Genomic DNA, 14,131 nt, shown 5'->3' on the forward strand with positions numbered 1-14,131 from the left:
TCTTAATGAGCATTACAAGACTTGAGCTAGGGCTCGTTTGAGCTCTGATCAGTTTTTGTATTGTCAACTCGGTACACTGATTTTGACTTGTCAATATGCGGTACAACATATAGAAAATAAATACAGGTTCCTTAGTACCTAATAAAACAACTTGACGGGCAAAGTGTGCGGTAGGCAAACATTCACGAGGTTCAATACCCTGAAAACTATTGAGGACAACCCCCATAATTAAGTCCACCTATCTTTAGCCCGAAATTGTCTTATCCAGCGTCGCTGAAAATGCCTCGTGTTGTTGTCTTGCCCTTCAACGCCACCCCCTTGTTGTTTAGATTTCCAAAATTAATTTTTAATAACTTTTATGAGTATGATTCATTATTATTATTTTTTTGAAGTCTTATTTGATTTTGTTGAAATCTAACATTGGGGGTATATTGAAGTTTACAATATGAGATGCTTGCATTATTCGTTTAGACATAGTATGCTTTTCAAACAGTACTACATATCACATAAACTGACCACATGTGTACAGGGATGAGCATCGGACGGAACGGAGTTGGGTATGTTTCCCCCACCCCCACCCATGCTTTCACCTTCGCCCCTCATACCTACCCGTGTATTCGGGGTCGGGATTGGAGCATCCCATTGAGGAGACTTTCCTTATATCTTACCCATGTACTCAATAAGAAAAAAAAAATATTACGATGTTTTTAACACTTAAATAAATTGCATCAAATTAAATTTAAAATTGACCAACATAGCATTAATATCTAATGAAAACAAACCAAGGTTTCAAAAGAAAATCCAAGCTCTATAACTTAGTGCCTGTAACAAAAAATTTATGAAAGTAAATAATATTTCAATTCAGTTTAATTCATTCTAAATAAGCAATAAGCATGAAAAAATACACTATTTTTAAGATGGTAAAATAGTACAATACTTTTAAATTTTTTTCAGAATCCGTATTCTTTTAAGTACTATTATAATATAAAATATATATTTATATTAAAAACATTTTTAAAAATATATGTATATGTATATCGGGATTGGGGTACTTCCCTCACACCTGCCCCGCTTCTGATTCGGAGGACAATAACCTCTATACCCGCTTTATTTGAATGGGTACCCGCGGGTACCCACACTTACGGATAAAATGCTCATCCCTACACATGTATTGTAGGAGAGTATCTCTTTTTTCTGGAGTCATAATTAGTGATACTTGCAAATTAATGAAGAAACTGCTCTTAAAACTGACTCTACTTCTGTTTCGTGTGCAGTCGATAATTTATTGTGTGTTAATAGTCAAGTGACCAAAGACTAGAAGACTAGGGCAATCCTATTCATACAGATGGGGGTTAAAACCTTGTTATTCATATAAAGTGAGTTCTACTAAGTAGGTAGGACTCAACTAAGTAAAACTCATTATTTTATGAGTATGGAATTTTTTTCTCCATTGGAATAAATATTAATTTTCAAAGATTAAAAAGGAGACCAAAGTGTTACCTAGAGACGGTAACAGGAGCTTATTCTTTGCATGCCTCTAGGCTGAGTGTAATTAAAAGGTGCTACTTGAAAAATTAAAAAAAAAAAAAAAAAACTTGCCACAAATGTTCTTTGAGGTTTTTGAAAATTTCATGGATGAAGGATTCTGCCGCATAAACGTGACTTTGGTCAGTGGTCACAGTAGTATATATTTTGTAGATTAAGAGATATAATAGCAAGTAATTTGGACTCCTTGATGAAAATGAAGAAGCGTACTATTTGCGCAACTTAAGTAGGTTTTTTTTTTTTTTTTTAATTTGAGAAAATCATTTAGATAGTTTTTATTTATATTTCTCATAGCCACACCTCGGGTCAACTCCAAGAAAAAGAAAAGTATAAAAAGGAAATGAAGACTTTTCCCCATTTGAAAAACCTTTCAACTAGAGCCGGTAATATGGGTCACGACACGACAACACGACTCAAAAACGACACGAATTTCACGGGTGAGGGTTGAGATAAAAAAGGTTTGGATTAGAATTGAGTCGACTTGAAATTGACATTAAAAACATTGGTCAATTTCGTGTTGGACCCACCTAATCCAAACACGACACAAAACTCGTAAAAAACTAACATATATATTTTTTTCATTACATATTTTGGATTTTATTATGAACTTGTGATATCATCACAGTTATACTCAAAATCTTATACTATTATTTGCTTAATTTTGATGGATGTTATTGTATTTTAGCTTGTTATGAATTTTAAGTTATTTCTAATGTGTAAAAAACTATATATATATATATATAATTTTCGTGTCAATTTCATATTCACGGATCAATTTAGTATCATGGGTCATTTTTGTGTCATATCAACTCATAAAGTAGTTGTGTCGTATTCGTGTTACGGTTTTTTAAAACTTTCGTGTCACTGGTCGTTTCGGGTTAACTGCAAATTTAAGAAAAAAAATATCAAAATACGACACGTGATACGAATTATTACTCCTACTTTTGATCCTTTCGAAGGAGGGGCCGGAGATAGAGGGTATATAGCTCCGTCAAAAAGCATATATATATATATATATGCGCATATATATATATATATATATTATTAGAAAAAAGAAAAGAGAAGAGTATACAATGGGTCCATTTGAGAGAGTTTGAGTTTTTATTTTTAAGCAGTAAAAGAAGATAAGTATAAGTCGAGTTTTTTAATTAATGTTTAAATTGTGAATGAGAAAGAGCTTTATTATTATTATTTTAGAAGAGCTTTTAAAAATATTTGATAAAAATGTAAACAAGAATATAAAAGGAATTTTAATTTGTGTTCGTAAATAAGAGGTTAAAAATGTAAATAAAAAAGTTTTTAATAAGCTTTTTTTCCATAAACACTTAGGGCTCAATTGGCAGAGCTTTTGCTTTTGTTTTTAGCCAAGAGAAGAAGATAAGCAAAAGATGTGATTTTTCAATAAGTGTTCAGAACTAAGAGTTTAATTAGTCAAAGTGATTTATAAATTTTCTAATAAGCGATAAAAGTGTTAGAATAAAGTTCATACTTTCTTAGTGAAACTTTGGTGTATGAATATCAAAATCTATTTAGAAATGCTTTTTTAGAAGCTTCATTTTGTAGCTTTGACTGGAAGCTCTTTTAAAAAGTCAAAACACTTTTGACAAATCATTCAAAAACTTTCAGAAGAAGCAGCTTTTAAACCTAAGAAGCCAAAAATAACTTTTAAGAAGCTCTTCCAAACAAGTTCTTAGGAGGTGACTAGTCAAAAAAAAAAAAAAAAAAAAAAAAAAAAATAAAAAAAAAAAAAAAACCCCAAACCACTTTCATATTATCCATGCAAACAGCCTCAAATGCAAACTTTTTGACTAAATAAGCTAAAAAAGTGGGGGTTTTTTTTAAGTCAATTTAAACAGGCTGTGCAGATGTCATTGTTCCTATGTGTTAAGTCAGCAGAATAATCAAAGAGAATATTACTTTCCAGAGTCAAGCGTGTAACGTGGTCCGTCTACTTGCCGCTATGATCAATCGATCTGGCTGTATGTGGTATATGTTATCCATGTATTGTATGACTGAAATTAGCTACATCACATTTTTCCTCCTCTTCAAAACGCCGTGATGATTTTGTTCCCCTTTTATCTCTCCCTCATCCTCAGAGTTCATATCACCAACGGACAGTCGCTTGATCGTTACTCTCCTGCCGACGACATAACCATCGACTGTGGCTCTTCAGAAAAAAACACATCGACAGATAGCCCGCGAAACTGGGTTGGAGATATCAACTCTAAGTTTTTTCCCTTAAATGGTGAAAATAACGCATCGATTGCCTCACCGGCGATTGTTGCTAATCAAATGCTCACGGAATCAGTCGATCCTGTCCCTTACGGAACTGCGAGGCTCTCCCTCTCTGAATTCACGTATGTCATACCCGTGCATACCGCCGGGCCAAAGTTCATACGTTTGTACTTCTACTCAGCTATATACAAAAACTTTGATAGCTCCAAGGCCATCTTCTCTGTCAAAACCGATGAATACACCCTCCTAACCGACTTCAGCGTCGATCTTGCTGCTGAAGCTCTCGGAAGAAAATCCATGATGAAGGAATTCTGTGTGACCGTCTCCAAGTCAAGTGATCTGAACATAAAGTTCTCTCCTAGTTCTTCAATTCCGCGTGCTATTGCGTTCGTCAATGGTATTGAAATCGTGTCCATGCCCGCTGAACTATATAATTGGGATCCTGAAGGACGCCCTGGTGGAATTAGTTTTGTGGGACAAAACTCTTTTTACATGTTCAGCAACAACACCGCTCTTGAGATGATGTATAGAGTTAACATTGGTGGACGCCCTATCTCTCCAGACGATGATACTGGTTTCTTTCGAAGTTGGCAAGGCGCATATAGATCAGGAGATGAATACCTGGCGATACCACGTACAAGTGTAGTTGTTTCTTCCCTTTCTTCTAACCTCAGCTTCTCAAGAATTCCATATTATATAGCACCGGTAGATGTCTATCAGACTGCACGCACTATGGGGCCTGATAGAGACGTGAACATAAAATACAAACTCACCTGGGAATTCCCTGTAGATTCGGGATTTTTTTACATGGTAAGGTTGCACTTTTGTGAGATTACTGTCGAGATAAACTCAACCGGTGATCGAACTTTTGTTATTTTCATAACAAATCAAACCGCGGAGGGACAAGCAGATGTGATCGGCTGGACTGGAGGTAAATATATTCCATATTTTAAAGACTACATCGTTGCAATGTTGAGAGTAGGAGGAGGTGCAAAGAAAGTAAACCTTTCTGTCGCACTACAAGCAAACCCATCTGGTTGGATGTCCGTATATCCAGATGCAATTTTGAATGGGGTAGAAATCTTCAAATTGAACAACTCCAATGGCAACCTTGCCGATCCAATTCAGCATGTCCCATCCCCTAAACAGCGAAAGCAAATCATAACAATCGTTTCAGCCATAGTTTGCAGCGTGGTTTTCCTCTTTGTCCTCGGTTTCCTTACAATTCTCCTACGCAGGAGAGGTTTCAAGAATACAAGTTCTAGTGATGGAACAACTTGGTGTGGCCCTATTCCGTTTGGTACGACCAGGTCAAGTAAGACTCCAGGCTCCTCATCTTTACCGTCCGATCCATGTCGTTACTTTTCATTGGCTGAAATCAAAGCTGCAACGAAAAACTTCAATGATAATTACATCATTGGGGTCGGAGGGTTTGGCAACGTGTATAAAGGGCATATTGATGGTGGGGCCACCACTGTTGCGATCAAACGGCTGAAACCAGAGTCATCACAGGGGATCCAGGAGTTCAAGACTGAGATCGAGATGCTTTCCCATCTTCGCCACCTCAATCTCGTCTCACTAATCGGCTATTGTGATGAGAAGAACGAGATGATCCTTGTGTATGAGTACATGGCACGTGGGACGCTCTCCGATCATCTCTACAACACCGAAAATCCACCTCTCTCATGGAGGCTACGGCTCCAGATTTGCACTGGAGCCGCTAATGGATTGCACTACCTTCATGCAGGCATAAATCAAACAATCATTCATCGTGATGTAAAGACCACAAATATTTTATTGGATGAGAAATGGGTGGCCAAGGTTTCAGATTTTGGTTTGTCAAAAGTGAGGCCCTCTAACACATCAAAGACTTACGTGAGCACAATGGTCAAAGGCAGTATCGGCTATTTGGACCCAGAATACTACAGACTGCTACGGTTAACGGAGAAGTCGGATGTGTATTCATTCGGTGTTGTGTTGTGTGAAATACTATGTGGTAGGCCACCGGTGATGCCGACGGTGGAGAGCATGAAAATGAGCCTAGCCGAGTGGGCCAGAAGTTGCTATCATGACGGGACACTTGACCAGATTGTAGATCCATATCTGATAGGTAAGATTGCACCCGAGTGTCTAAAGAAGTTCGGTGAGATCGCGGTGAGTTGCATTCTTGATAACGGAGTGGAACGGCCATCGATGAAGGAAGTATTATGGGGACTAGAAACTGCAATGCAGCTGCAGCAGAACTTTGGGGAAAATATCAGGAATGGTACGCTCCAAGTTGAAATGATCGGCGATGGTGCGACGTCTAGACATGAATATTGCAGCTGGGGAGACACATCTGGGGCTGTGTTCTCTGAGATCAATGACCTACAAGCCAGGTGATACGAGATTACTGCAAATTAATTACTATTCTGAGTTTCAGCAAGTTAGGTTGCAACTTTTTTTTTTTTTTTTTTTTTTTGAGTATGGTGAAAATAACTGCCAAAACTATGTAGATGATTCTTCTCAAGCATGCAGCATTGCAAACATGCCTTGTCTTATATACACAGTAACATGATATATTATATATATATCTGTATATCTTCTTATTTTCTTGCGTGTATCTCTCTCTTACTATTTGTGGTCACCAAATCAAGTCATCGCCTTATAATAACACCAGAAAAAAGTGAAAGTCATCTTGGAATATTTTTGTCGTCACAATGAAGATCGGTAGGGTTGAAGATTCCCTCCAACACTATCATCCTCAGAGTTCTGTGTCAGAAAAACCTATTTATAACTTGTATTATCTAACTATTTATTATAAAAAATAAAAATAAAAATAAAAATAAAAAACCAGAAACAAAAACCGTGACAAAACTTGATCAATTTGATAAGAGTATATCTGGACCAAAACTTTAATCAGTTTGACAAAAGTATTTTGGACCCACTTACTGAATAGACTAATAGACCAATAGGTGGCCTAGTTTAGTTCCTTAACACGTGAGGGACAATGATATAGCGGGGCAACATTGATCAATAATTGAGGGGTGACCTCACTTGGTTTGAGTCTTCTCATTTGTTGGACTTGCAAGTTGATAGGGAAACGACTAGGAACTGTTTTGGATGATCATAGGGTGTGTGGCATGGTATTATTTACACCGATTAGGGTCTCATTCGCTGCACGGATTTGAGTTTTCAATTTAAACTGAGATGTGACATTTTTTGAGAATTTTTAACTATAACAAAAAAAATTAAATGTGATATTTTCTAAGAGTTTTTAACTTTAGAAATCTAAAATTGATAATTCAAATCAGTAAAATGAACAAGTCTTAGATGTTTAATCCTCCTCCGATTAATAGGATAAAACATTTCTTCTGCAACCCTTTAATAAAGAAATAAATAAAAAAAATCCACTAACGCATGCCAACTTTAAAAGAGTAGAATTTGAGTAGGAATGCCAACTATAATATTTTCCTTTTTGAAATCTTTTTGCATGTTACTCAACGCAAGTGTTTTGGAAATGGTATTGTAACCTGAGTTTCGTTTCATTTCGTTTTTCACTGAATTGAATTAAGAAATACGTCAATTTAATTTTTTGCCTGAAAGAATACGAACGAATATCTGGTTAAAATAAGCAATTGGTCAAAAGGGTGAGAGTAAATAACGAAGAGCATAAATCAAGAGTAACACATATGAAGGGCTCTGTATACAATTTTCTCAAGTTAAAAAAAAAAAAAAAAAAAAACATCGTTACGAGTACTGGCAGGTATCATACACCAAATACCCATAGAAAGTGAGTCAAAAAGGCTCACCTTTCATGAGTTGTGTATCCTCAAGCCTTTTTTTTTTTCAAAATAAAATAGAGACAAAAAAAAAATCAAACTTGTAGCATAATGCACACGTTAAACAAACTTGTAGCATCTAGTGGGATTGCAAACTCGAACAAAATTAGCTTTAGAAATGATCAGAGACGTTTGTTTCCTATATTCATGATTCTCTACAGTATTTTCTCTCATAAAAAACACACGTAAAACGAGAATGATTCTGAATCATGATTCTGAATATATAAACCAAACGTCCTCGAAAGAATTGCTACAAAAAAGAAACGTGAAGAGAAATGTAGCTATTTGCATATCTTTCCGTTGGCTTTTTTCAGTGGCCAGATTTTCAAAGATCACTTGACAAGGTAAAAGTAGACAAGCAATAAAGGTTGTGCATGCATGCATGCATGCAAATGCAAGGATGTCTTGAGTGCGCTTCGCTTATATCCTTTAAGGCATCCAGTCACTCATAATATTATCGCAAATATCATGACAAAATAAGGAACATTTACACAATTGATGAAATTTATGACACAACATTCCCTCTCTAATGATTCCTTTGGAAGAGAGTCAATATCCTGCTAAATTCTACTGCGAACCGAGAGCTCATGCTTTATTTGGTCCCTTAAAACTCGCCTTAGTAACTTGTTAGAAGCCGTCCGTGGAAACTCCGGTACAATCTTCACAAAGCTTACCTGCAAAATCAAATTAAGGAGTTGGAGAAATAAGGGGAGGAAAATGAAGACAAGTTTTTGCCCCCTTAGTTGTACGGAAAATATTGAGATTCAGACCTTAAATAAAGGATTTAGGTTGCTCTGAATTGCTTTTGTGAATTTTATCCTCAGATTTTCTGCTTCAGAGTTATATCCACTCTTTGGTACAACATATATAACCAGCTGCTCTGGACCCCCATTTATAGGAGCCACACTAACTGCCGCCGTCTCTAAGATGCTTTCATCAGCTCGATCGCATACTCGTTCAATCTCAATCGAACTTGTCTGCATGTCAAGAAAGAAAATCTATAAATTTTTGCATTTTCCCATATCATTCTGGGTAAAAGGAGGAATGTAATGTGAATGTTATACCTTAATTCCACCAAGGTTCATGGTGTCATCAGCCCTGCCTTGCACAACGAAAAAGCCTCCGACAGTTCTCGTAATGATGTCTCCATGTCTCCTTGGGCGCTGCCAATACATATCTCAAGTTGAAGTATGATATTTGACTTATACATTGTCTGTGGAAACTTTTTTTGTAATCGAGCAATTGACAGTAGCACATATGGATGCTAACTAGAAAAAATTTCTAGCAGAAACTCGTAAGAATAGCTTCTCAGGAGATGGATAAAACTGAGAGTTTTGGAATCAATAGAATTTTGATCCTTGGAGCACAAAAGCAAAACAAAAAGAAGAGAACGGATGACAAAGAACACTTACAATGTCATCAATTAAAGAGAAAAGTTACATATAGGACCCCCAACACAGTTCACAACAACACAAATGAAAAAAATAAAAAAGAAAAAAAAAAGAAAAAACCACCTTAAGTAAAAAGAAATAACACATAAAAAGAAATTAACAACTACAACTACAACCTTACCATTCCTTTGAATAGTGGCATTCCCTTAAAGTAGACTTTTTCGTGATCAGCATTAAGCAACCTATAAGTTGCTCCCATGTACAGAGGGAATAACCCCACTTCACCGGTACAAGGTTGCTCATCTGCCTGTCATGTTAGTCAAAAAAGAAAACTCTAATATGTTGAAAAAAAAAAAAAAACTCTAAATTCATCAAGATTACCTTTGAAACTTCAAATTTTATTAATTATAACCAAGAGTGTGACCTATCGCTTGTTATCAACATATCACAGAAATGGAAAATCCATAATTTAAAAAAAATAAAAAATAAAAGCTAGGATGTATATGTTTACTTACATAAGGCTTTCCATTTTCATCAAAGATGACAAAGCCGGTTGTCATTGATGCTGTGCTGAATGCTCCGAAAGCTTGCGGCTGCAGTAGACTTCCTTCTATGTAAGCTGATGCAAGCTCCGTCCCTCCACAACATTCAATAATGGGTTTGTAATACGCTTGGGAAGAGAGCCAAAGATCATCGTCGACATTAGAAGCTTCTCCTGTGGTTGCGAACCCCCTGCATATATTTATATACTAGTTACTTGGTTAGAAGTCAAAGCAAAAAAGAAAAACGTTTGATCACCAAATGTTTTAATAGAAAATTACTTTATTTTTGTCCAATCCAGGCCTTTCATACACTGTGTGCTCTTCCAAGTTTTTACAAGGGTTGGAATTGTACCTAGAATAGTCACTCCTGCATCCTGGACAAGAGTTGTAGAAAATAATAAAACTGAACAGATGTTTGGAACAAGAAAAGATTTGCTATTGATGATAATACTTGCATTTTTTTTGTTTCCCATTTTCTATCAGTAATTGAGTAAATTTAAGATTCTATGTGCATTGATCAGCCTCATTGTCTATGTGCAGTACTTACCTGAACAAATTTTCCAAAACCACGGCCTAGAGGAGATCCATGATATAAAGCTAGAGTTGCGCCAGACAGAAGACATGAGAAAAGTATAGATGGACCCATCACCCATCCTAAACTTGTGGGCCAGCACATAACATCTCCAGCTTGTACATCCATATGAGCCCATCCATCCGCCGCAGAGCGAATTGGGGAAAGTTGGGTCCAAGGAATAGCTTTTGGTTCCCCTAGTCAAGATGACATAGAAGATGCAGATAAAACAATGGTAAAAACCATTTTGCATTACAATATATAGGCCAACGATGAGTTTAAAAAATTATTTTACCTGTGGTTCCAGATGAAAATAGTATATTTATCACAGAGTCTATTGGTTGATAGAACGGAGAGTAATACTTTGATCTGCCAATAAAAAGGATGCTTTGATAAATACTATCATAAAGAATGATTGGTGTAAGACAACACCATAAAGAACATTTCTGGTTCCCTATACATATGTTCATCAATGATATGTTAATAGAAAATGTTAAACTGGCTAAAGAATAGATACCTCGAGTGGTTTTTGACATTAGAAAGAAAATTTTCCCACGTTATATCTTGTTCCCTTAGCTGAATGTCTACACTTCTGCCAATCCCGGGGAGGACAATGGCTTTATCTGGCACAGCCTCTGCCACTCGACTGCAAAGACAAAAAACAGCTTTATCTTTCACTTTTGCAACTTTCATTTTTATTTAGTAATTTTTTTTTTTTATTTAAAAAGAAAGACTTGATGTGGGACAGAGTTGCTAATAGGTGCTAACCTAATTGGTATCCGCAAGTTTCTTATGCCAGGTGTCTCATCTCACCTTACCAATATATATATGTATACACACATATACATTACTTGACAAGTCATTTCACAATGAGAAGAGCAGAGAGTTGATTAAATTTAGTAGAACCTTAACAAATTAGTGTAAGAACTAAGAACTCATCTAATCTTATAAAGAAAATATGCAGAAGAAATCAACAGCCATAACGAAATGCAAGATCAAAAGAGTTGATAATTCGAAACGAAAAAAAAAATGGGAGAGAGCAGAGAGTTAAAGGGAAAGTAGAATTGGAAGAGAAGTGGAAGAACCAAGAGGGAAGGAATAAAACAAAAACTGGGTTTCAATGTTTATAAGAAGTCTACACTAATTCAACAATCGATGTGAATTTGACAAAGCAAACCGCCAAATGATAAGAAGTACATAACCAAGCGGCCAAGGAAAACAATGAAAGAAAAACTACTTTTTAGACCAAGTAATTCATTGAAGTAACTCCTTTCAAAAAAATAATAATAATAAATCATTGAAAAGCAACTTATCAGGAATCAGGCATGACCATTGCTAAAACATAACACTTCTTCTCTCTTATTGTTGAAAGTATGAAGCGTAGCTTATTTATAAAGAGAACAACAAAAGCCTGCTTGCTTGTTCTAAGCTTGGGTACAAGAACCGCATGGCTATAAATTATTATCTTTTTAAATTTTAGGCTTTATTTTGGGAGAGTTTCTTCATTATTTATTTTTAAAACAAAATATCTAGCAGCTTTTGAGATAAAGCCACGGAATGGCATAAAAGAGTTGGAACCATAACCAAAAGCAACAAAGCATCCAACTTGTGACAAGAATATCTTACCTGTATAAAGCAAACTTGCGACCTCCTCTCGGTATGAAATCCTAAGTAGAAATGGTCAAAAGAAATTATTTACAGACAAAGCACTACAAAAACAAACAGAAAAGCATCAAGACTAGTATGGAACCGTAAATGCAAGTCAGTTTCTAATGCAGGCATAGAGAGAAAAGAGAGAAGAAATATATTGCAGACATTTATTTGGTCTAAAATTCTTTCTTTCTAAGAGTGAAACTCACCTGGGTAAAGATGCCTTTAGCATTCGATACACGCAAACGTGTTGCAATTTCCTTTGCAGCAAAGCTGTCAGGTATTGATACGACAACAAGACCTGATAGTACGATTGCCAAATAGACGATTACTGCATTAACTGTCATTGGCATGTCGATTGCAATTGCATCACCCTTCGAAAACATAGCATCGAGCGCGTTAGCCACCAACCTGTTAATCATGTCATAGAAACAGGAAGAATAGGAGAAAATAAGAATGACACAAACAAGAGAAGAAGGACGAGAGAGATGAACGGAGAAATTGTATTCAATATGTTTGAGAGCACTCCTATTCATCACAACCATTGGCAATGCATCAATACGTGTGTTAGTAAAACATATCTGTCACATAGTAAAAGGTAAAAGAATTGGATCCCACTTTATTCCATGAAAGTTTTAATGTACTGTCATGTGGTAGTTGCATCACCGTTAATGGTAAAAAGAAATTTTCTATGTTTCATTGTGAATATACGAGCATCTAATCAAGATGTCTTCATTTGATTCAATTTAGTGGAAACTTATGCTCTACAAACCTATAAAAAATAATTTCTTCCATTTAACTATAATCCAATTAACGTCCTAACACCTGAATGTCATTGATATCACAGCAGTATGAACAACCAGGAAATCTAACATACGGAGGTAATGCAAATTAGACCATACATTACTTGCTCTCGGAGTTCCTTTAGTGTCGTAACATTTACGTCGGAATCATCAAAACCTTCATCTCTCCACACGATAGCAGGATTATCATCCTTTTTCCTTGGATGGGCGGTGGGCAACAAACAACATTCAGCAATGTTCAGAACTGAACCCGGAAGCCATGATCCACTATACTTTGAATCGTCAGTTCTGTCTAGAATACACTTTGGCGCTTCTTGAAATGAAATTGAGAGATCTTTCAGAACAATTGACCAGTAAACCTGATGACCGTGTTAAAAAAAAAAAAAAAAAAGGTCATCAAATTCGTCCACTTAAACAATCAATAATACGAGTCTAAAGATGAAATAAGCGTTTACCTCAGGATTCTGGACACAGAATTTATGGAAGATATTGTAACTTGTTATAGGATCCCTATATAAAGGCCCCAAAAGCTCTGAACCATACTTCTCCATGAGACGTCCCAAGTTTGTAAGTTTAGACTCGTATCTAACAGATAAGATTAAAATCAGCTAAGACTAGGAGTATTAAAGTGATCTAACCTATAACATATGCTGTCATAGTTATCTGCAACAATAAAGCTTAGCTATTGAGAAATGTTCAGGGACCTGGGTTAATAACACTGAGCATTGGTCGAACCATCAAAGATTACAAGCTGAGGTAGAATGTTAAAGAACATTTGTTTGAGGATTCTACTTTATGAGAATTCTATTATTCAATAATGATCAGCACCGTTTTTTTCTGAGAAAGAACATTTGTTTGAGGATTCTGCTTTATGAGAATTCTATTATTCAATAATGATCAGCACCGTTTTTTTCTGAAAAGGTCAAAGAAAATCATGTTTTTTTTTTTTTTTTAGAATAAAAGAAAATCAATTTAGTGCAGGAGATTTAGGTATATTTTTTATGGCAATTGTAGCAAAACAAAACGACAACATGGACAAATCTTTTAAAAAGCTAACTATTTATTGAACAAAGTGTACCGCGTAATGAGAATGACGAGATGGTCGTTAGTAAGACACCACAAAAGTATTGATAACTAAATGACCAATTCAAAAAAAAAAAAAAAAGAAATCCAACAGTAACAGAATTAAGCAAAGAGGGAGATTACAGAGAAGGGAACCAGTAGAGAGGAGGGCCTCTGTTGGAGACATCCCAATTGGCATAGACGGAATAGTAAACCAGCTGGTGCACTTCATGTGGGTGCCATGGCTTGAGCAGCCTCCGAGCCACAATCTCGTGCCACAACTCGGTCGGCTGCTCAAACTCACACCCTTTGGCTGCATCCTTAACGAGCCTCTCCAACTCTTTGGCCTCCTCAATGCTTAGCCCCGCCTTCACCAACTCCTCCACACCAACTCCTCCACACCCACCTCCTTTATGCTCTTCGCCATTATCCTCTTATCTGATCTCTCTCTCTCTCTCTCTCTCTCTCTCTCTCTCTCTCTCTCTAGACAAGAGAACTGCATTGACTCTTC

At 36.2% G+C, this 14,131-nt stretch overlaps 2 protein-coding genes across 3 annotated transcripts; one reads left to right on the top strand and one right to left on the bottom strand.

Annotated features, from left to right (window-relative positions):
• The first annotated feature begins 3,603 nt into the window (after nucleotides 1-3,603).
• LOC21385901 (receptor-like protein kinase FERONIA) lies at nucleotides 3,604-6,190 on the top strand. The gene has a single exon (XM_010099501.2). The coding sequence runs from the start codon at nucleotides 3,604-3,606 to the stop codon at nucleotides 6,160-6,162; it is 2,559 nt and encodes an 852-aa protein (XP_010097803.1). The 3' UTR covers nucleotides 6,163-6,190.
• Nucleotides 6,191-7,922: 1,732 nt separating this feature from the next.
• Nucleotides 7,923-14,050, bottom strand: LOC21385902 (probable acyl-activating enzyme 18, peroxisomal). Of its 2 annotated transcripts, none has more exons than XM_024166527.1 (14): nucleotides 13,765-14,050; nucleotides 13,014-13,143; nucleotides 12,658-12,917; nucleotides 11,965-12,166; nucleotides 11,732-11,772; nucleotides 10,623-10,751; nucleotides 10,401-10,474; nucleotides 10,082-10,302; nucleotides 9,814-9,908; nucleotides 9,508-9,724; nucleotides 9,174-9,299; nucleotides 8,666-8,764; nucleotides 8,372-8,578; nucleotides 7,923-8,275 (listed from the first exon to the last, which is right to left on the bottom strand). In XM_024166527.1, exons 2-14 carry the CDS (start codon nucleotides 13,107-13,109, stop codon nucleotides 8,162-8,164), a joined length of 1,881 nt encoding a protein of 626 aa, XP_024022295.1. In that variant the 5' UTR covers nucleotides 13,110-13,143; nucleotides 13,765-14,050; the 3' UTR covers nucleotides 7,923-8,161. The 2 variants fall into 2 exon arrangements, with proteins under 2 accessions (XP_024022295.1, XP_010097804.1); XM_010099502.2 differs by lacking the exon at nucleotides 13,765-14,050 and adding an exon at nucleotides 13,263-13,325.
• Nucleotides 14,051-14,131: the final 81 nt, after the last annotated feature.

Source organism: Morus notabilis, unplaced genomic scaffold (assembly GCF_000414095.1).
Source record: "Morus notabilis unplaced genomic scaffold, ASM41409v2 Scaffold1244, whole genome shotgun sequence".
Taxonomy (NCBI): Eukaryota; Viridiplantae; Streptophyta; class Magnoliopsida; order Rosales; family Moraceae; genus Morus; species Morus notabilis.